Source organism: Antennarius striatus, chromosome 21, assembly GCF_040054535.1.
Source record: "Antennarius striatus isolate MH-2024 chromosome 21, ASM4005453v1, whole genome shotgun sequence".
In the NCBI taxonomy this organism is placed as follows: domain Eukaryota; kingdom Metazoa; phylum Chordata; class Actinopteri; order Lophiiformes; family Antennariidae; genus Antennarius; species Antennarius striatus.
Window position 1 is genome coordinate 6,749,198 of NC_090796.1, and position 23,848 is coordinate 6,773,045.

Consider the following 23,848-nt stretch of genomic DNA (forward strand, 5'->3'; position numbering starts at 1 on the left):
GTAACGGCTGCTGGATGTTACATGCTGCACAAGTGGGGATATCAGTGGCTGGCGAATGCCTTGCAAACTGTTTTCATTAAAGTGATTGTTGAGCATCAGTTGTAAACCCAAGTAGTACATAACTTAAGTAGGATTACTTGTCTGTTTTTGTTACGATGTGAACGCACATCTTGAACTGCAGGATTCGGTGCTGCTTTACGTGACCAGGATGACTGATGAATGACCCTGACCCCAACTCTAACCATAATGCACCAGTCCTGACCATTTTTACCCAGACTAGAGATGCCTTTGCCATTTGGTTCAGCGGTTCATGGCTGTGGTCAAGACTGAAATATCTTTTGTACTCTGGGATGGATTTTCTTCATATACTGTATAATGAAGACTTAAGACACACATTGTCCTCCTCAGGACAATCCTTGTCGTTGATCATTTGCAATTTTCATTCAACACCAACAGATTTGTCCCATTTTGTCCACTGATTTGGTTTCTAAGGAAACATGCTCCATTCACTGCATCTGTTCTTTGTTTTGAGTACCAATTAGAAATTGTTGATGGTAATGCTAATGCTAACTAAGATTGTGAATTAGTAAAACTTGTATCTGCTAAATATAGAGTTTGGATCATCACTTTGTGTGCATTTCCATTCTGACATTAGAATTTAGCTCAAAGCTCCAGAACACTAGAGCACATCCTCCTGGAGCAGCTGGAACATCTCTGTCTTTGTTTAAAGGATGACAATTTCTTCTTCAGTTGGATTTATAAAACTGTAATTTTACAAATCTTTGTAGTTTCATTTAACTCGATGCCACAAATACTAAGTGGCATCGATCACTTCGTATTTGCAATGAATATTAATAGTTACAACATGCATATTATATATAAAGGTGATTTAAGAGCAACCACCATGTGTTGTATCAATATCTTGTAATATGACAATGCATTTTAAAAAACCTTAAAATTAGAAATCTGAAAATGTTGTAAACAGAATATTATTTACACGTTGTGTACTGTTATAAGCTAAGATTCGGCCTTTATTTATTTTAACTAAAATATTTTCTGAGCTTTTTTTCTGTTTTGTTTTGTTTTTTTAATTTTATCACATATAGTCTTTACCTCATTTGTCCAGTGTGCTAATCTCTTTACCTGCAGTTTTTAATCACCGACTGTTACAATTTCCTGCATCAATATGATGCTCATATTGGTTATCACGGCAGATCATATAAGACCGATTCTTCATTGTGTATTCATTAGTATGTGTTTTGACAGTTAAGCTACACCTGGACACTCAAAACACAATTATGAGTCTCCTCTTTGTACGTTTCTGTCATTCCCGTCTTTGGAGACATCCGTCCCCTCTATCCTGCTTGTTCCCTCCTCCACATCCCATCCTCTGATAATTATAGATGTGTGTTCCTTGTAAATGAGGTCAAGTCAGAGCACCCATTTAGTTTCCAAGATGTGACACAGGAATCTTTTGTGTTGAGGTGGCTGTTTCAACAGATGCCATACAATCTGAGGTGTGTGAACATCTGCGTCTGAAGTGTAATAGTAAAAAGTGGACACATGTATGATAACGTTCACTGTGTGGGGGACAGAGGGACATTAACAATGTGATATGAATAGATAGCAAATAGTAGGGATGCACAGACAGCAAACAGTGAGGTGCTGCGTGGATGTCTACACCTACATCAGTAAAGAACGTGTATTTATATCTCAGGAGTCTGCTCATTGTAGTCTGTGATCAGTCGGATGCATGAACACCTCAAACCTGTTCACAATGTGGCAAACAGTGACAGCAGCTCTAAGAATACATCTCTTTAAGGGTTTAACTGAAGGTATTTGTTCTAAAGAGTAGAGACCCATCAGTTCTATAAGGCAACATGCACACAAAGAGGGGTTATAACTTCACTATTAAAGCCCTCATGAAACAGTCAACCAATCACACTCACAGTATTAATGTCAAATTAGAGTGACCAATTTATTATGTTTGTCTAACGGAATTATTACTTAAATGTTTCATATAACATGAAACATTTAAGTAATAATTCAGTTAGTCATGTTTATTCATAAATATTATTGATGAATAAGCATGCCAAATCCAGTAATAATAAATGACTGGTAGAGGACAGTTGGTCTGAGTAAGCCAAGCTGCCAAATCCAAAATGTAGAGTATGCCATGTTTTTTTTGACAGCATCCCAACAACGTCTGCCACAGTGTGAGTTTGTAATAGTCCCTAAAATGTTAAAAATTATATTCCTTAACAAGATAATCCCAAAGGCATCTCTGTGTAACCATCATCATGTTTCTTAAACTAAGCCTTAGGAGTCACTGTACGGCTGCTTTCACAGGAATTACTGGCAGTGTTGTGTAAAGTTGATGAAATGACCCTTGTGAGGAGTATCACACTGGCTATTTAATAATGATTAAAAATGGAAAACCATAGTGTAGGGTGTAGGACACAGATTCAAGTCAAATGATGAAGGTGCTTTTGTCCCGTGTGGATGTGGTGCTGAAAGGAGAGCTCCTGTACAGAGGTGGAAGCAGACATCATCATTATTGCACCAGAATGCCTTAAAATGGACATTTCCGTGTTCCCCTGGTACTTTAAATATGTGGAAAAGTATTAGGATGCAGTATTTGTCTTATTAAATGTAAGTAAGAGGACTTCAGTTTCATCCAGTTGTTTTATAATAAAAGCCAACATTCAAACATAATGAATGAATTTTTGCAGGCTCAGAAATTACATTTGCTGCACGGTCAGGTGAAATTTCTGAGAAAACATATTCAACCTCGACTAATAGCCAATATTATCAATTATATATATCCATATCAGCATTTATTTTGACTAATAAATAAAAAAACACCAAAAGGATTAAAGAGACATTTACATAATTAGATTTTCTTAAAGCTTTGTTTTTAGATTTGTTTATATTCTGACGTCATTATTGGCATCAAATTTAACAAAATGAAGCTCTAATTAGATTGTTCTGTTTCTCCACAGCCACCAGAGATGTGTTGTGCTGCTTCTTCATAAATAGGTTCTCACTGCAAAAAAAAAAAAAAAATCACTGAACTGAAAAGCTGTGACCTTTAGCCTCCACATGTAAATGAGATTTTATTATAAACCACACAACAGGAATGGCAAACCGGTTGAGGTGCTCTACATTTTCCTGAACGCATTTTAATTAAGTGCTTAAACAACACTGGATGATCACATAAACACAGGCCAGGCCTCCGTTTGGTGTGAAGACGCTTCTCCTCTCTCTCTCTTTGCTTCCTTTGTGTACTGAGTGTGTTCTAATTACTTCATTTAGTTGTCAGAGTTGTTTTGATGGAGTTTAATGAGGCTCTCGTGGACGTGTACACTTCCAGGTGTTATCTCCTTTTCATCTCTATCAGCAGGTTTGCTGCTAATTACTCCACCGGTGCTGTTTTTCACAGACCAGCCTCTGTCCAATCTGCTTGTGGCTGTTTGATCAGATCAGCAAATCAGCTCGCCAGAACCTGCCAGACTGGCGTAGGAAGGAAAATGAGTTCTGCTCTCAGTTGGGTCTCGATGCCTCTGCAGTAATTTAATAAACTGCTCCCTGACTCTCGGTGTGTCATCAGGGACTTTGGTCCTCTTTGATTCACCTTAACCGGTGCAGTCTGAATATCCCGGATTTCATTTGCATCAAGATTGAAGAAAAGATGGTGCTCATGTGTGTGTGTGTGTGTGGGCGTATTGGTGAGTGTGTCTGTGTGTCTACTCACTTTGTAAATTCCTCTAAAATGAGTTGACCTCTCATTTGTTTGAAATGCTTCTCAAAGTCTGCTTAAAGCATTGGTTTGGTTCAGTCTCCCTAGACGGGCTGATTACATCCAGACCTGTTGAATCAAGAAATCACTTAAATGGAATCTGAAAAAGTGAACCAGGCTCAAAAAGCAGCACATCGTTCTTGTGAGCTGTAGAAAATCAAGATCAGTGGGAAAACTATCTTTCTGGACAGGGTCACAAAGCCATTTGTATGGTTTGAGGGCTCCAGCGAACCACGTTGAAAGACGTTATCCATACATGAAGCATATTCGGAACAGTAGTGAATGTTGTCACGGGTGGGGGTGGGGGGCATCAAAATTGTAAAATTAGCACATCAAAGACTCATCCAAGACAAAAGAACCCAGAACAAGAGCAAAGGAACTGCTGGACTCACTTGTCTCTCAGTGTTCATGGCTCCTCTAAAGGAAAAAGACTGGACTAAAATGGTAGCCATGGAGAATTCCCTGGTGACAAGTGATGCTGAGGAAAAACACAAAAGCTACTGCCACATTTGAATCCCCCAAGACTTTTGGATAAATATGTGGACCGAGGTGACAAAAATGGAACATTTTGAAAGCTTGGCTGAGAAAAACAAAATCAAATTACCACCAACTTTTTTAGGTTTAAGCAGCGATTCCTTCACAAGAAAAGCAGGGATACGGAATGTGAAGTTATGTCAAACTGTGTTGTGGGAATGGAATAAATGTCTGCCTACCTCAGCCTCTTTTTAACTTCAGCCTTTACTAAAGTTGACTTTTACCTGGTGAGGATACAGACATGTGTGTTAGGAAGAGAACTTCCTGCTGTGAGGTGTGGACGGAAGTGTAGGAGAGAGCTAGTACCAGATAACGTGGCTAGAAAGAGAGAGAAAGGGAGAGCAGAGGAGAAATCCCATGTTCGCATACTCCCACACCTTTCTCTCTTTCTGTATTCTGGCTCTTGTAGCTCACGCTGCAGCAGTGAGACCTCAGAAAGCAGCAGAGCCACGCCGAGATTTTTTCGCTGTCTCTCTCTTCAGAGGAAGATCTTTTCCTCAACGCTTCTTCTTCACCTTTTCTGTCTCCTTCTGTTCTGTGGGTCTGGTGGAGGAAAGAAATCACCTCATCATAATTCTGGTCTTTGAATCTTGATATTGAAGACGGAAGCATGTTGATTTGAAATTCAACATTGTTTGAGTTGAAGAACACTTTTTATTTTTGCTCATGTAGGACGTTTGTCTCGCTGCTGTCGTTTGATTGAGAACCGAAGGGTTTTAGTCGTCAACTCTTTCATTTCAGAATGGATTGAGGTGGATCCTCTTTCCTTCTCTTCTTTTTTTTCCAGAGGCAACTTTGGGGACAACAAACATAAGATTGCCTCCTTTATTTTCCTCACATGCCACCATGTTTTCCAGAATTTTCATCCCCAAGAAGCACCGGCAGCGCTTTGATGATGCCGTGTCCCAGAATGTCATCAACCGGCTGTGCCGTAGCAAGAGCATCAGCGAGCCGCAAGGCAGGATCCGACGAAGTCGTAGTGAGGACCACTCCGATCGCCATCACGGGTCCAAACGGGCCAGCTCGGTGCCCAGAGATGGTGAACCCGGAGGAAGGGGTGAGGCGGACAAAGATAAAACCTTAAAGAAGTCCTCCTCTGGGATACCTGTTCATCCCCCCATAGGACCCAATCAGAGGTGAGCACACAACGCTAGACTCCCTTATTGTTGTTTACTGTAATGATGAACCCGTTACATCATTATGAAGAGTGTCTTTGGTTTCATTTTGAGTATTTGTTGCCACTGGAAACAAGGCAACAACAATAAAATAACAACTTATGAACATTTATGCATTGATACAGCAATAATTTAAAGATATACTTTATTATTCAGACAAACAGAATTTTGTCAGAATGAAGAAGAACATCAAGGTAGATAATTCTCCATTATTGATGATTTCCTCTCACTGCTAGATTCTTTTTTCATCTTCCTGCTCAGAGGGGATGAAAACAACACAACAACAAAACCAATAAATGACCTCTTCAGCGATCTTGTTTTTATGTTAATCCTTCTCTCTCCCAGGGCTTGTGACCATTCAACCTCTGATCCCTCTAACCTCCACCCGCCAACACGCAAATACACGACCGTTCAATAAATAACACACACCACACAGGACGTCAGCGCACTCCCACACCTCGTCAGCTCATTTAAACCCCAACACCTTTCTCCTTTCACATGGGAGTGGAAGTGGATCTGAAGATCTCACATGCAATCAAAGTGGTATTTACTATGAGCGGCACCGTCAAAGATTTGTGCTAAACACTAGTTTTTATGAACTGAGTTAACCTCAGGGCTTCATGTGGTTTCTAATTCCAGAAGACGGTCTGCTTTAAAAATTATTGGTGAAAATAAAGAGAGGACTCAGCTTGATAGCCATGGACACATAGTTTGCTCAAGGTTGATTCTGTGTCTTTTCAATACAACACACACACACACACACACAGCCACCAAAACTTCTGCATTTAGCTCAAGTTACATAACAACCAGTAACCGAGGCTATCAAAGAAAAATAAGCTGCCTGTTCTCCCATCTTGATCTTTTTTTGTCTTCCGCCCTGTTTACATATAGAAGCAGTGTGGCCTTGAGTTGTTTCCATAGCAACCTGCTTCAGATAGACAGCCGAAGTGTCTCATTTCTGATGTAACAGGAGGTTCCACCATGTACTCTCCAATGGTGTGAAAAGAGGCAAAGCCCCAGCATCAGCAAAATCTCAAATCTTTTCCCACAGTGAGGAGGCTGAGTTATTATTTTGATGAGAAGCTGTGGCAATAAAGAAGACTTCACCATTTTGGATTGTTGCATAAAAAAAAAAAAAGCAATTCAACAGCTTGAATGCTAATGTTGGATCGCAGTAAGGATGAGCATTATATCCCCAGTTGTTCAGACTCCCACCTACAGGAAGTGACAAATCTGAAGCGATTCACGAGAACAGTCCTGCAAACAGCAGTGAGTGAGCGCCCCATCCACAGGCAGGCTCCCCATCAACCAGCAGAACCAAATGATGTCACAGTGAAACAATCGACTCATTAATGGATTTAAAGCAGTTGTAATAAGTAATTAATCTTTTAATCAATCAAAACCAAAACAGTGTCTTGGTTCCAGCTTTTCAAATCAGAGGCAGAGAGATGATCACATGTCTCTTTTTGTATCAATTTTTGAAAAATGGATGGAAAATATAAACAGCAATTTAATTGATGTTGAATTCATTGCAGTCCAGTCACATTATTGTAACTGTATATGGGATGGGAGGAAGTTATTGGTAAAATAATTTGGTGTTTTTCCAGTTTAAAACTTGCAAGCAGGGATTACTTGAAAAAAAAAAAGTCACCTGGTGATAGAAGCCTAAGTTCAACATTTGTTTAATGTATAAATTTGCTGTTTATTTCTTGTTGATTTTTTCCCAGGATCCTTCGTGTATACAGGGGTAAAAAGAACTTTGGCTTCACGCTGAGAGGTCACGCTCCCGTCTGCATTGACTCTGTAATAGCAGGTACTGCTTCTACATTACAAAGAATATAGGACACCATAATAGGTGCCTCCACTGTGTGTGTGTGTGTGTGTGTGTGTTGGCTGGGCCTTAATACTATTTTCTTTTCCGGTGAGGGAGGGATGAAAGTCTGTTGTTGGTGCCAGCTGCTAGGGATCAAAGGGGACCAGGAGGTTTTTGTGTGACTATGAGTGTACCAGAAAGTGGATTTATGTGACTCACCAATTAAATGTCAAGAGGAAAAAAAGCACAAAAACAGGCTGAAATGTACAAAACCTCACTTATAATATCAACTGAAAGCTGTCCAGGTGCATAAATGAGTTTTCCCAGACTTTTATGTGAAGCTTTTGTCACATGTTTGATTCAATGATAATAAACATTAACATCTCATAGTTTTATCATACAGTCATCCTACACTCCTTTTTTTTAATCAAGTACATCACATATATTATGTAGAAAGAGGTTGACATTCAAACAAGAAACAATTATTTCTTCACTAAGAACACCACGTCCTGCTTTTCACTTGTTAATTCGTATAGTAGTTGGGATAGTTCCGCTGCTGAATTCATTTCTTTGGTTGAGCTCGTTGTCGGTAGTTTCATTCAGATGAAAATGAAACACTTGCAGCTAAATATATTTTAGTGAATAAGGTAATTTTGTTTGTTTCCCACAACAATAATGATCACAGAAAGGTCACTGAATTATCTGTTATTGCCTGGTGACATTATAACTGAACACAAGAGAGAACAAGAAGTTACTGCTGCTGAAAATCACCAGGTTCCTGTGTAAAAAAAAAGAAAAAAAAGGAGGCGTATGTGTGTGTATGTGTGTGTGTGTGTGAGTGTGTGTGTGTGTGTATGTGTGTGTGTGTGTGTACTGATGATGACGGCACTATTCCCGCCCACCATCCTCTCCCACCATCATGCGTTGAGGCAGCCAGAGTGGACTGACGCAGCGGGCCTTATGGGGGCCGATATGGAGCTGGTGAGGGCGGAGAGCACGCCTCTTGTCGTGATCGACACACACACAGACACACACACACACACACACACACACACACACACACACACACACACACACACACACACACACACACACACACACACACACACACACACACACACACACACACACACACACATCCTTCCCTAAGGATGGATGTGATTTAGCGGTGTGACAAGTCTGTCTAAAATTGCATTATTACATTATCACATTAAATTTTGATTGCGTCCAAACTTCATGTAAAAAAAATGAAATAACATGCAGCGTAAAGAAAAAAACAATCCAGATTGAGCTGACAGGTGTGGAGGCGATGGTGGATGGGCAGACTGCAGTCAGAACCAATTCCTCTGGGGAGTGTGTTTGACAGCGCTGCTTCCTTACGTAATAAGATTTATCATGGAGCTCTCATCTGTTGACGGGCTTTGTTGGATGCATTGCACAGAGTGACAGTCTTGCATTACTTCTTTTCTTTCCACGCTGTGTCCATCTGTTCGCTGCACCTTGTTAGCTGGTGAGCTGCTGTCAGGATCTGATTTAAATCCCTAAATGATGTGTGGATTTCTGACATCCTTGTCTCCCTCTTAGACAGTCCTGCTGAGGAGTGTGGACTGAAACCAGGTGATCGTATTCTTTTCCTCAATGGACTGGACATGAGGTTTGTCCTGAATAGATAAAATTATTATCATCAGTAGCAGCTTCCGTAGAAATGTTTTATCTTTGCTTCCTGTCATAGTTATCAGGGCTTACTTTTCTCCAGCGGAAGCCATTTGCCAACGCTATAAAAGTGTTTCTTTGCCAGAAAATACATTAAGAAACCCAGATATCAGGGCGGTTCAGGGTGTGATTTGCATCTGTTTCCTGTCAGACATCCTCAGTTGAAGATGAGTTTCAGTTTTGAAATTAAAATATCTAGATTTACAAAAATGCCTTATTGCTTCAATATTTCTGATTCGGGAATTATCAGTTATCTAGACACTGAAATGGATGGGAGATTTTATTACAAAACAAACCCAACGCCAGTTTAATTAAACACTTACGTTGAAATTGAAACAGTTTCATCTCTTTAACCCTACATCAGAAGTTTGCTTCAGCCCTCTCAGCTAGAGCGTACAGAACCCTCTTACATGTGAGGTGATGCATGTCAACGCAGCCTTCATGTAAAATCAACTTTCCTTGTGGGAGTCATCATCACTTTGTGGACTTCATAACTTCTTGACCTCCTGCCTCAGCATTTCGGACAGTGAGTGTGGGAGTGGAGATGCAGTGTGGATGAAATGGAATTGGAATTTATAAGCTCAGCAAATACGGTACATCAACGAGTATATGAGGCAGCATATCCAGTGCTGTGTACAGAAACATTATTACTCAGTCTATCACCATGATAGTGATGTGAAAGAAGAGTCAGAGAGCCCCTGACACGACTGCCTAATGCATTAATTTGATAGCAGTGTTTAATTTTGCAGCTGTCCCTGATAACATGGTGTTGCGGCAGTGGGAGGTGATCAGCAAAACAATACTGTTCACCACAAGGAGAGAAAAAAGAATGAAGTGCAAAATAGTTTTCTAGTTTATTTTTATCAAGTCAGACTGTGGTGCAAATTATCTACAGAACTATACGACATTTAATTATTTAATATAATGTAATTTTAGGACTTGTGGAGAATCAATGCCAAGAAATGTATTTCACAGTGTACCATTGGTGCTGGATCATTTTTTCACTGATAAATTAAACTTAAATAAAGTTTTTTTCTTATAGATTGGTATTTTTTCCCCACACAATTTAAATCTCTTTCTGAAAAGTAAAAGTTACCTTCCGTCTGATTTGTTTGTTTCATCTCTGAAATCTTGCCAATTTATATTTATTTATGTACATAGAATAAAAATGATTCACTCTCAGCCCCCCTTGCAAACATATATGAAGTCAACAGCTGCAATATTGCCTTTTGAAATGGAACCCTGTGGAAATTTTTTTAGAATTCTAGAAATCATACACAAGATGTAAAAAAAAAAAAGAAGACATTTTGTTGCTTTCTTAAATCAGTGATGATTCTGTCTGGTTGGACACATTTCCCCCGTCTCTGTTATTCATATAGAAGTCCATCAACTCTCCATTACTGATTTTGGGTCCTGTCATGTCTGACGTCTCTTTTGCAGGAACTGCTCTCATGAGAAGGTGGTGTCCATGTTGCAGGGCAGTGGGGCGATGCCCACTCTGGTGGTGGAGGAGGGTCCGTCTGACTGCTCCTCAGACAAAACCGACCCGGAGGACTCACCAATCCTGCCTCCCACCACGCTACCGCGTTCCAGGTCGGTTCACATTGCTAAAACGTGATGGTTTGGTTTGACATTTTCCAGCAGTTCATATTCTTCAGGGGTAAACTATTATAAATGTATGAAACAAACAATGTAAATCTGGCACCATGCAGGTCTCCAGCCCTCAGCTCTCTGCAGTGGGTAGCTGAGATACTTCCACCGAGCATTAAAGTCCATGGGAGAACCTTTGGCCAGCAGCTAGAACACCTGCTGACCATCCAGGAGAGGTACACAGTGTGCAAAGCCCTGGAGACCTTCTTCCAACACAGGTCAGTGGTGGAGATGAAGGAAAGACAAATAATGTAGCTATCAGCCTTTAATCGCCTGGACTGAAATTACCTGTTGCCTGGGGAACTACCTTTGTACACTAGTCGACATCCTACATCAGGCTTCTCAGAGCATTTTCAATGTGAGAAAAAGAGAGAGATGGAAAATATTAATCATGGTTGGTGAGACAAAATGCACAGAATAACCAAATGTGTATGACTAAGCTGGACATTTCTCCCTGTCTGCACTGCGAAGGGTTGTTTGGGTGATATCTGTAGAATCAGATCTGCAGATGATGCAAACATACAGTATGATGCTGCGTGATGCAAGAAGCCAAGTGACATACACTCAGTGTTAACCCCCCCCCCCCCCAAAATGTGGAGGCTTCCATTGCTGGCATTCCACTTATCCTCCCCACCTCCTGCATTCTTATACGTGTCATTACAGCACAGATTATTATAAATCAAAGCAAATTCAGTCACACAGCCGTAAATGGGTTGGTTATGTAATGGTTCTGTGTGTGTGTGTGTTTTGTGTTTTTTTGTTGTTGTTTTTCCACAGGAATGTCGACACTTTGATTGTGGATGTGTTTCCAGTGTTGGACACTCCAGCCAAACAGATAATCTGGCAATTTATCCACCAGCTACTGACCTACGACGAGCAGGAACGCTGCCAGAGCAAACTGTCACGCTTCCTGGGTTACAAGAGCAGTGGTGAGCCACAAACAAAATGAGCACACTGGAAATGATCAGCATCCTGGAATTTTTTTTTTTTAAATAGACCTGTTACTTTACATCTGTCTTTTTTGTGTGTGTGGGTAAATACATACACAAAGTAGCCCCAGTGGATAACAAGCGGTGCCTGGTTTTGCAGCAGTGTTGGAGTCGGATGCTGGTCCAGAGCACCACCGGAGGAGCAGTTCTGTCCGCGTGTCGGGGACGTCGTACCGTAGCTGCATCCGAGAGAGGAGCTCTGATGACTGCATCATTGGGACGCACCTGGGAATGGGTATGATCACATTTCAGCAGTAAATACAAGGATCTATTGCCCTATCGTGTAATATATCTATGATCTCCCTGGAGTTGGATGTGTGCAGTTACATTCAGAGGCTAAACATTCTTACTTAAATGAGCATTTTAGATACTTTCAACTGAAAACACTCTTTGCTGTTTAGGCATCAAAATTGATTTCATTCACACCTGAACTATAAAGGAAATGACTGAGGGCACAAATTTGTGAATTCATGTTACACTAAATGGTCTCCAGATAATTTAGGTCTTTGAACAAAATACTAATTCAAGTATAGGTACACACGCACAATTACAGCACGCTGCTGTAGCCCGTAGAATTTTTGCCACGGTTCACACTTTTATCAGGAGTGTGGAGCTAAATTTCACAGCATTTAGTCTGAGGCACAAATATCAAGCTGATGGTGATACTTTTGGTAGAGTCAGGGCTTCGCTGATGTCCAGTATGTTCAACCTTTAGGATAATGAGTGTATAAAATATTATGGTGATTCATCCAGTGTTCAGATATTTCATTCTGGGTGGCAGTGATGTTCACGGAGCCATAAAACCTTTGTACATCTGTTCACCTGTGAACATCTCTGCCTTATTCTCCTTTAACAACAATGCATCAACATGTCAGTGTTAAAGGTTATTTGTGGTAGTGATGAATCTCCCGTCTCTGTATGACAGAGCTTTATAGTGAGTTTCAGCTCAGTGTTAAACTTTTTCACAAGAACTTTAGGCTTTTAGTTCCTTATCTCAACAGCTTAATTTTCAGATGCAACACACAAAACAACACAAATCTATACATAAATCTAGACACAATATTGAACACTTAATAAATCTATCGACACTGTATTTGGATCAATTTTTTAAAAATCTTTTTCATGCTACTTATTTCCTCTCTGTGAGTACTTTGGGAACCATTTTGTCTGGAAGCCACTTTTATTCATACACCAAAATGTTTTTGCGAATACTGAGAAGTTGAACTGCTGAGGACTTGTGTGTTTTTCCCTCAGTCAGAATAATCATTTTCAGATCCTGCTGTTCTTGGTGGCCTAAATGCTGCTCTCTCCTGTCTCAACTTCATCTTTCTTACTGATCCCCTCTCTAATGTCCCAGAAAATTTCTCTCTCTCCATGTGCTGTGGAAATAAACACAAAGCATTTACAGTATTTTCTGCACTATAAAACACACCTAAAAGCCTTAAATTTTCTCAAAAATTGACAATAGCGCCTTATAATCCAGTGCACCTTATATATAAAAGAAGTTTTACAATGTGTCATTCGTTCATTGTGCGCCTTATAGTCCAGTTTGCCTTATAGTATGAAAAATACTCTAATGATATCCAATTTATTATAAGCAAATATCACATAGTGTTTCAATTACATTCTGTTAAATGAGATAAACAAATAGCCATAAGTCAGTCTGAACCAACAATGTCAGCTTGTTAAGATACACAGAACAATAACAAAAAAATGTCCCCATTATGTCATTCCTACCAAATACAAATACATAACTGGAGCAGAATGACGTGACAAGCATGCGTAGGTCTTTATTTTGAGCATCAACAACAGACATTGATTTCTATTTAGCGTCCATAATCAATAATGTTAAATACTTAGTTTGCTCTTTGTCATGAAAGTCAATGTATCTTTTCAAATCTACTGTTCATTATTAAGTTAGTACATTTTGGGATCCAATCCTTGGACTTGTAATTAAAATATGTTTAGAGACATTAAATTGGTTTCCATCAGAAGTTACTGTACTATTAGCATTCTCTGGAGCAGCTCATCAAACCCCTGGTTCCACGGTTACACGACTGTGTGACACTCAACAGCTCCCAGATGGGATTGTGGGTAATTGTTAGCAGACAGAAGACTGCTGGTGAAAAGGTCATGTCTATACAGACTGAAACGTACGTCATCGGTTTGTGCGTTAACTCCATATCACAGCTATCTCTGCTTTTGATCATTTCTCCAGCCGTATTAAACACACATCCTGCGTTCATTTCCAGCTACGGCTGCTGAACGCATCATGGTTTCCATTTTTTATTCATTGCTCTGCTCCGTCCCCGTCCTCCCCCTTCTTGGCAGGGGGGTGGATAGAAGGAGGAGGCTTACGTCCATGTGTCACTGTTCATGCCTTATTGTGCTTTAGGAATTCATGTGGATGAATCTGGGAGCCCAGAGGAGAGACAATCAGGAGATGGAACCTCCTTCCCTGAGTCCCCTGACCTCAATCATGTAGGTATAACTGCAGCTTCTCAGCGCCGCGCTTTCCAGCCACTGGCATAATGAACGCTCCTTATGACACGTGTGCTTCCTGTTCTCACATCACTTGAAGGTCTGCGCAAAATGCAGATTTATCGTGTTTCGCATTTGATTCACGGCTGAAGTAAAAACAGACACTAAAAACCCGTATAATCAGCTGACCTTCAAGTGAAATGTGTGGCGGCGATCGTTTTGTGCTAACCAGCTGGTCATGCCCTCCACCCGTAGATGACAGGTGTGTACACGGAGCTGGAGAACGTGTACGCAGGGAAAAGTGTGTCGCCACTGCAAGGTGGCTCCTCAGCAGAGCCCGAGGGCCCGGGGCCGACCGAGGCCTTCGGGCGCGCTCTCTCCCCCCTCACTCTGCCCCCACTAAAAGGTACTGTGGATGGCGTACATGCACTGAAATACATCAAAAGAGTGCACACACACACACACACGCACGCACGCACACACACACACACACACACACACACACAATGTTCACATGTTCTCAACGTGTGGTGTTAACTGACCACCACCGCAGAGGTATTTAAACCAGATGTCCCATGGGGTCTGGATGACACTGATGTCATGTTTATTTCATGATAGACTTCCTGTTAATTCAAGCTGCTGCATGGGGGGGGGGGGGGGGGGATTGCATTGCAGGTGACAAACATGGTATTAGATCTACTTATGTGCCACAAATGTCACGCCTTCATAGCGTTCAAAGCCACTTGTCCTCTGCAGATCAATCCAATCAGAAAAAAATGAAAGCCTCTTTTTTAAATTGTGTTAAAATTACTGGTATTGTGTGCGTATAAGCCTGCAGTTTGTCTTTTCTTGTTACTATGGTTACCTCAGAAGATGGGACCTTCAGGGTGACACTCTGACCAAGAGAAAACATAATTATTTAAGGCGTAGCATCTCGAGTCGAGTCGTCCAGTTAGTTGTTTCTGAAGTAAACGTCTCTGCATCACATGACCCGTCCTGACAGCCGCCATCTTTTCCACAGGGAACCGTAAATCTGGCCTCACGCTGTCGTGGAAGGAGCCTCTCCCAACTCCTGTGTATGAGATCCACCACCAGAGCAGCGTGGAGTCCAACCCTTACGTCAGTTTGGAAAGCCCCCCCGCCTCCCCCCAGCACTCTGATGGTTGCCCCAGCGCGCTGAATCGGCGCAAAAAGCTGTTCACCTTCTCCCGGCCTCCTCGGAGCCGTGACACAGACAAGTTCCTGGATGCTCTGAGCGAGCAGCTGGGTCACCGGGTCACTCTGGTGGACGACTTCCTACCTGGGGAGAATGATTATGAAGAGGTGAGGGAGACCATCCTCCCATCAGAACGCTGGGGCCAATTTCTGCCATCCGTCCATCTTCGGACGCTTCATCCGCTGCCGCGGGTCGTGGGGGCTGGAGCCTATCCCAGCTGGCTTAGGGCGTTATCTTAAATGACTTATGTTTTCAACGTTTGTTCAATTAGACCTATTGAAGCTTATTTCTACTTTCTGTTTTTGTTTGATGGATTCAAGTAGTTGTCAAGCAAGTTAGCAAGTGTCAAAGCAGATTTCAGTAAAATGGCAAAATCGCCAAATGTTGGCTCACACATAGAACACCAACATTACACACGTGTGTGTGTGTGTGCGTGCGTGCGTGCATGTGTGTGTGTGTGTGTGTATGATATACTAAGTGCTTGAATTTTAAAATTGCATTCAGAAATGGAAATTAATGAACGTTCTATCGTTACTTAGTACTTCAGTGGTTTACTTTGCAGCATCAGTCGTCACGCTGCGTATTTCCTCCTGATCAAATAACAAGTAAACATTTGATTTACTCCAGGTTCACTACACAGCAGCTCTAATTTAAGCTCCTGACAACACTCGTGCTGCAGGAACACTTTGATAAAGCTGGTTGCCATGGTTTCATAGAAGAAGCACTTGTAGGTAAAACGTGACATTCAGTTTATGCATGAGTGATTGAATTTATTTGCTACTCCTGGGTAGAAGTTTGTCGTTTTGATGAGGCGGCTGACGTTTAAACCCAGGGCTGTGAGATTTTCATGATTTCCGCATCCGTCTTGTGAAACTTTTTTGTATTATTGTCTGTGTTTCGCAGACATTCATTGTATTCCAGAATTCAAAAAGGGAGTGTTGATGATCTTGAATGTGGAGCGCTCAGCTTTAATGGAACTCGTCTCCCTGCAGATGAGTTTCCATGAGGACCAGGATGTGGGTTTCATGTCCAGGCGGATCAGCAGCGGCAGCAGTGAGGATCACAGTAGCAGCGACGAGGCCTCTTCTCCCTCGTACTCCTCAGGATCCGAACCCATCCCGCCTCCCCCTACTCAGAGCCCCCCGCCTCCTCCACTTCTCCAGAGTTTGATCCCACCACCCGTACAATTCACTGACCCCCTGCCGCCGGTCCACTACTCCCCAGAGCACGTCCCTCGCAGCCGGATGCCCTTCCAGCCCCACCACCCCATCATCCCACCGCCCCCGCCCCCGCCCAGGCCCATCCTGTCCCACCGCTCCCCCTTACGCAAAGTGTTCAGCACCACAGAAGAAGCAGAAAAAGCCGCCCAGCACTTCCAGACCACCTCCACCCGCCTCTCACACATCCACACCACCATGGTCTCTGCCACCCTGCGCTCCTGCCAGTCGTCCCGCCCCTGCCACCTCCCGCGGCAGCTGAGCCAACCGCAGCCCATCTGCCAGCCTTCCCCCCAACTCACCCCCCAGATGCTGAGACCGAGTCAGCTGGTCCTGCAGAGACACCACCAGCTCCACCATCAGCACAGCTACCACGGCCCGATGCCGCCATCCCTGCAGGATCTCGCCCCGTCCCAGTCTCAGAGCCAAGTTCCCTTGCACCACTCCCAGCCTCATGCCTCGCACCCCGCCCTCCCCAATCACACCAAGAACCATGAAGCCCCCCGGCAGGAGCAGCAGTCACAACAGGTAACATCTGCGTTTACAGCGGTTTCTCAGATGCATGCTTTTGTGGTTTTTTTCCTTGCCTAGAATTTACGTCAGGAATGAAATACCAGCTTAAACAGAACAATCACACAATCATGAATTGGTGTTAAGCAATCAAATGATCTAACCTTCTCTTGCTATATATGGCGTCACACAATATGTGAATGAAAATGAAAAACGATGAGACTGAAAAACAAATCCATTCTGCATATTTCAGTATTTCATCCACTCTTTGCTTCTGTCACACATTTAAAAAAAAGAAAGAAAAGAAGGCAGTATTGAAATGGAAATGTGTCAGAAAAAGAAGGTGGATTTGAGTCAAACAACAGCATCTGTTCACAAATTGGTGCGACCGCACATCGTAAGACTGTGTTTGATCCGAGTCCTCCGTGACAGTCGTCTGGTTTCTGACAGGGAATTGAAACGACTCGTGAGTGCAGAGAGGTTTCAAACATGAAGCTAAGAATTCAAATTCAAAGCTTTTCATGTACTCTGCAACAATTTTCTGATTCAAGTATCTTTTTAAAAAAAAAAAAAGGCAGCACCACCTCCTCCTCCACCCCTGCCACCACCCTGTGACCCACCTCCACTGCCAAAGCCCGGCCCCCACGCCTCAGACACCAACCACATGAGTGTGAAGAGGCTACGCTGGGAGCAGGTGGAGAACTCCGAGGGAACCATATGGGGTCAGGTGAGCGGCGCGCTGCTAATGATATCAGCTCTGAATCTTATTTTAATGTCAACCATTATTAATCAAGCGTACAGTAAATAAACAACACAGGCTAACTTGCAAATCTTCCCACGTTGGCTGTGAATGTTCTCAATCCTCCCACAGTTCTGGAGAGACCCACTCATGTTCTCTGTTGTGTCTCATGATGAGTCATCAGGCTTTTTTTTTTTTTGTCAACAGAATCCACGGTGGAGCTCATCTGCTCACATGTACTGAAACGCTTTTGTGTTTCGTTTCCCATCAGTCATGAATAAAGTATTAGCGTGTAAAGAGATGTTTTTTTTAGACGGCTGGATCTTCGTCTGTGTGCGAGTACAGACTGTCCTGTTCTGTGTTCAGCTCGGAGAGGATGCAGACTATGATAAACTCACTGACATGGTGAAGTGCCTGGACCTCGATCTGCACTTTGGGACTCAACGCAGATCTAGTAAGTAGTTGTTACTAGTCTTTATTGTATAGCATCATAATCATAATCATCGTCATTGTTCGTGATGTCACGAAGTCGTAACGCTGTTACCAGAGGATGAGTTGACAGTAAAAGTGAATCTCTGTTGGAATGTATTGACATGTGTTCTGTTTGTACCTTCACAGTTGTGATGTTCTCAATAGACTTTGTTGGACCTGAATCATTCACCTGTTGATCAAATCCATTCTCCATAAGGCACCCCCCTCACCCCCAAAAAACAGACGTTTAGATTCCGTATGTGTGTGTGTGTGTGTGTGTGTGTGTGTGTGTGCGTGTGTGTGTTGACCCCCTGGTGCCTGGAGAACCCTTCCTTACCCTCTTTGTTGAAATGATCAGTCTCTCCTCCAGAGCCAGCCTTCTTGCCAGAGAACTTTAAAAAGAAAGACGTGGTGGAGATTCTGTCTCATAAGAAAGCTTACAACGCCTGTGAGTACCACAGTCACACTGATGTTGTCCCACACGCGACTGAACACATAGAAACCAATACGATTTATTTGTCAATGCTGGATAAAGTGATCTTTATAACAACTTCCACCTATGATCAGTTATTATGAGATGATAGGACCGATCACTGACTGATGAAACATGCAGGGTTTCACCAGGAAAAATCAATAATCCATCTGTCAATAAATATTACTATACAGCAGGTGTAGGTTTTAGTGAAGCTGCTGTCTACGGTCTATAGTTAGCGATAAAGAAAAAAAACATCTTTAAGTTCGGTTGTCCATTCTCACAATTGCGTGATTATTCACTAAAGATGAAATAAAAATGAATTTATTTTTAATTTATGTCCCCAAGTCTTCCTCACTGCTTTTCTAAGCTTCTTCAAACAACCAAAGCCTCCAAAGTCGTTCCATCAGACGCATCTAAACAGCTCGGTTATGTATGTATGAACACTGGGCCTCGGGGCCCGATATGGGAGTTAATGAGGGCATTTGAAAACGCAACACTGCATTACCTGCTTTGTTATTTCTGCATAATGCTGCAGATGAAATTTTATTCCGCTATTATCATGCTCATAGCTTTACTAATTTGCTGTTGATACAATTACCAGATTTACACTGATATGAAATTAATAATTAATCTGCAGCAGAAAACATCGTCCTTCAAAAAACACACACTCACACATCTGCAGAGGGGAATGGATACATTTTATTTGCAATCATGATCCTCTTTGAAATGTAAACACTGACATTGATATCCTCCATGTTTCCTTGTCCCTCCCCGCAGCCATCCTCATCGCCCATCTAAAGCTCTCCACCAGCGAGTTGCGTCAGGTCCTGATGGACATGACCACTGACAGGCTGGAGCCCCCCCACATCAAGCAGCTGCTGCTCTACGCTCCGGACGAGGACGAGGTCAAACAGTACGAGCGCTTCGATCAGGATCCGGCCAAACTCAGCGAGCCCGACCAGTTCATCTTCCAGGTGCACCCACGTTAAAAAAAACAAGAAGATTTGAAATTAAACAGAGACATAAGATGATTTATATAAATAAGTGTTTCACATGTTTCAGATGCTGATGGTGCCTGAGTATAAGACCCGTCTACGGAGCCTCCACTTCAAGACAACGCTGCAGGAGAGGACGGAGGAGATGAAGGTTGCTTACGATTACATCTATAAGGCTTCAGTGGAGCTCAGGAGCAGCAAGAAACTGGCCAAAATCCTGGAGGTAAACATCCACAGCAGACAAATCTGCGCATTCTCTGTGTTATTCATGTTCATTAAGGATATTATTTCCTGCAGTTTGTGCTTGCGATGGGGAATTACCTGAACAACGGCCAGCCCAAGAGCCACAAGACAACCAGCTTTAAGATCAACTTCCTCACAGAGGTACAGCATTGGCACCTGTGTTTCAACTACTTTTTTATTTTGATGTTGGTTCTTAATCTTTCATTCATACTTTCTATCTTTCAGCTGAGCACGACTAAAACCGTAGATGGTAAATCCACTTTTCTCCACATCCTGGCCAAATCTCTCTGCCAACACTTTCCTGAGCTGCTCAACTTTTCCAGAGATCTTACAACAGTGTGTCTGGCAGCCAAGGGTAAGAACATATGACCCTCTGTCAATGTCAGAATGTAGACATCCTGTGGAGGATGTAGACTTTACTAAAAGCATCTCACTTGTGCTGTTTGTTGAAAACACACTTTTTAAATAACTACCAGTGTGTTGGTGACTCATCTGATTTGAAACTTGTCCAGTGAACCAGAAGGCCATCACAGCGGAGCTAAGTGACATTCACTCCACCATCCAGGACATCCGGACAGCCTGTCTGAAAATCCCACCCACCTCTGAGGACCACTTTGCTTCCGTCATGAGCGTACGTCTTTCTGTTTGATTTGTCTTCCAGCAACTCTAAAAGTTACGGTTAATTTTTCATCAGGTCGCATTCAAACAAAAAGAAAAACCTCCACAAATGTCACAGAGATAAGATAAAACATGAATATTGTTCATTCTTTATGCTAAGCGATAAATTTCTCATGTTTTATTCTTTGTTTTTTAAAATTTTGTCAGTTTTTGTTGCAATGTTAGAATTCAACAATTCAGTGCTGTACATCCATAAAGTTGAGAGACCCAGAAGAGACGGGTTTTAGAATATAATGTGAAGCATCAGAGAAACTGAGACATTCTGACCTTTAACACTAATTACAAGCCAAAAACACACGTTTTCCATAATTCCGCTCATAGGTATCCCCAAAAGGTCACAGTGTGTTGCTGATGACAAGTAATTACACTTTGGTGTCTAAAAATCCCCCTGCAGGGCTTTTTGGAGAACAGCCACCCTTCGATCCAGTCTTTGGAGTCTCTGCAGACCCGAGCCATGGAGGAGTTTTCCAAGGTGGTTTCATATTTTGGAGAGGACAGCAAGTCCACCAGAACAGAGATCTTCTTCGGCATCTTTGCAGAGTTCATGTCAAAGTTTGAGGTCAGCTTCTTCAGCTTTTTTAGCATCCAACCAACATAAATTTGACCTGTTTCTGAGAAGGATCAGCTCCTATATATGCAGCCGCTGTCTGGCAGGCTCCAATCCCCGCGAAAGTCAGGTATTCAGACGGTTCCCTCAACCAAGAGTGGCAGCAGCCTGTAGCTATAAAATGATTAAGCTGCAAAGTGCTGCTGTCAGTGGAAAAACCAAATGTGCTCTGAATCTGAAAATACTGTGGTAATATAAGCACAAAACAGTTGAACCTGTGGGTTTTGTCTTCCAGAGAGCTCTGGGTGAGACACAGACTCCAGAAAACCCCAGAAGCCCCAGACTGTCTTCCCCTCTGGCCTGGTAGAAGCAACACATCTGGGGTCAAAGCATCCGGCCACACGGCTCCATTTCCACTCTGCTGTCCACAACCAAAGTGCCAAGATCCCACAGAGACACTGAAGCTATGGAAAAGAACTCACCACACACTGACGGCTCAGACGAGTCCTCTCATTATTTATGTCTCCTTTTGATACAGATCGTATCACATGCAGTAAATGCACTGGAGATGTGATCAGTCCGTGTGATTGCTTCAGTGTAGTTTCACGCTATATTATAATGACATGAAGAAAGCTGGTCTGAATATGAACATATTACTTGTTATGTTTAACGTATCTCTATCTAAAGTTAATATTTTCTATCAGATTGAATTTGAAAGTTGTAAAGATGAAGCGTAGCTGCAAGTGACTGACGGTTACCTGGAGTGGAGTTTAGTTTGGAGCCAAGCTGAACCGTTCAGACTCTCCCTGCTTCCCATACAGCAGGAAACGCTTTAAAAACAATACATGTTGGCGTTTCTTCAAGCATCAGATATCCATAGATTTTGTTATTCTCATTTAACCTACTGTGAATCTTTTTGGGGGTATCTATTGTGGGAATCAACAAAAAAAGTCAGAAAATGAAGTGAAATTCAAAAGCGAGAAACAAAAATGCAAACATTTTTAATGTAAGAAAACTAGCCTTAATGGTCCCTACCAAAAGGTCACATTCTTCTTGGAGATTTTTAAATATCAATGTATTCACTACTGAATACATTTCACAGTTATGTATTAGTTGTAGGTCATCATATTTGACCTACACTCAATCACAATCACAAATTGCCACTGAAATCTGCAACCAAGTCAGTTTACATCACATTTGAATCCTTTGAGTTCTCACCTATTCAGCATTACGAATTTTCTATCCTTAAGGACAAATCTGAATTAAATCAACAACATAAACGGTTTGCAACATGACAACAAAAAAATGTTGCTTTTCGTCAAACGTATGGGTAGAAAAGCAACAACTTGTGTTCTATTTGTCCTTAAAAGCCAGGTTTGATGGGAGAAAACTGAGCTGTGCGCTCCGGTTTTAACGAACGACTCGCTGCTGAATTGATGTCAGAGCATGCAAAAGGAGCATGCTACTGTAAATGGTCATTTCCTGCTCTTCTGGTCACCATGGCAACCTCATGACTCATCTACAGTACAGTGTACCTGTAGCCATGTTGTATTTATGTTGAAGTATTGTTGGGATGTAAATTTACTGTTTTCTGCTATGCATTGCTCATTTTTTTATTAGATGCTTGTCTTTCCAGTCCTGGTTGATTTTCTTTGAGTGTTTATTTTATTTATTCTTTATGCGCAGCTTCAGCCAGGCTTACGAGGTGATCTCGTAAAAATGCTCACCTAGCTGCTGCTCGTGTGGTAAAAGTGTTTCTTGTCCGGATCACGCATGTTGGTTCATTTAACAGTTTTAAGATGTGCAGCTAGTAGCATTTACCCTCCCTGGATATTCCAGTTTAAAATGAATAAATTTCTGATCGTTAGGTTAATTTATTAGTTGATCGTAGGTTCCTTTCCTGTTTTATGTATTCAGGGGAAGTTGCTCACGTTTTGTTCAGTGTTTTCAAATGAAGTATGATTTTCATCTATAAAAAAGTGCTCTAAAATAAAACTACTTGACTTATCCTTGCCTCATCTGATATACTTATTAAATTAGTGACTTAATAATTTAGTATGGGTTTCATTTCTCCTGGACGGCATCTAACACATTATTTAAACACATTATTAACACATTACCACTGGATATTTTTTTTCCCATTAGAACTTTTTACTGTAGCTTAATTAAATTATGGTGACCTTTTCTTCCATTGGATTAAAAACACATTAACATCATCAACACCATGACCAGATTTAAATAGATTCTTCATATACTTTATTTTCTTTGGAAAGGGGTATGACCAAGCATTCAAAATACATGTTTTCATACTTTTAAGCTCATCAGACGGAATACATACAAAACTGTGGTGTTTAAAAAACCCTCAGCAATATCATTTCTATTTTAATGGCATTCATCTTCAAGAGCGCTGAGATACCAAGCTCACTTGATGCACATGGCTAAGGCAGCGAGGTACATGAGTAAAGCGAGAAACAGGAATATATCGCTCGATTGTCTCTGGAAAAACAAAAACTGTTTTCAGGGCAACTGCAGCATCCGAGGCTTTCTCAACTGGTACCATATTGGGTCTAATGTCAGAAAAGCTTATGCAGAACACAGAACAA

The 23,848-nt window shown here is 41.8% G+C and overlaps 1 protein-coding gene across 5 annotated transcripts in view; it reads left to right on the plus strand.

Annotated features, from left to right (window-relative positions):
• Window positions 1-23,322, plus strand: part of grid2ipb (glutamate receptor, ionotropic, delta 2 (Grid2) interacting protein, b) — a 28,105-nt gene extending 4,783 nt beyond the window's left edge. For 2 of the 5 annotated variants that reach the window (XM_068306284.1, XM_068306286.1), the window contains exons 5-24: window positions 5,191-5,469; window positions 7,236-7,321; window positions 8,906-8,975; window positions 10,475-10,627; window positions 10,747-10,902; window positions 11,462-11,613; window positions 11,774-11,908; window positions 14,069-14,154; window positions 14,410-14,560; window positions 15,176-15,477; window positions 16,363-17,115; window positions 17,672-17,824; window positions 18,203-18,290; window positions 18,666-18,755; window positions 19,560-19,756; window positions 19,845-20,000; window positions 20,075-20,375; window positions 20,533-20,651; window positions 21,093-21,257; window positions 21,541-23,322. In XM_068306284.1, coding sequence (XP_068162385.1) covers window positions 5,191-5,469; window positions 7,236-7,321; window positions 8,906-8,975; window positions 10,475-10,627; window positions 10,747-10,902; window positions 11,462-11,613; window positions 11,774-11,908; window positions 14,069-14,154; window positions 14,410-14,560; window positions 15,176-15,477; window positions 16,363-17,115; window positions 17,672-17,824; window positions 18,203-18,290; window positions 18,666-18,755; window positions 19,560-19,756; window positions 19,845-20,000; window positions 20,075-20,375; window positions 20,533-20,651; window positions 21,093-21,257; window positions 21,541-21,612 — 3,664 coding nt within the window. In that variant the 3' untranslated portion in view covers window positions 21,613-23,322. The remainder of the gene's footprint in view (window positions 1-5,190; window positions 5,470-7,235; window positions 7,322-8,905; window positions 8,976-10,474; window positions 10,628-10,746; window positions 10,903-11,461; window positions 11,614-11,773; window positions 11,909-14,068; window positions 14,155-14,409; window positions 14,561-15,175; window positions 15,478-16,362; window positions 17,116-17,671; window positions 17,825-18,202; window positions 18,291-18,665; window positions 18,756-19,559; window positions 19,757-19,844; window positions 20,001-20,074; window positions 20,376-20,532; window positions 20,652-21,092; window positions 21,258-21,540) is intronic. The other 3 variants (XM_068306288.1, XM_068306289.1, XM_068306285.1) reach the window with 3 other exon arrangements.
• The last annotated feature ends 526 nt before the right edge of the window (window positions 23,323-23,848 follow it).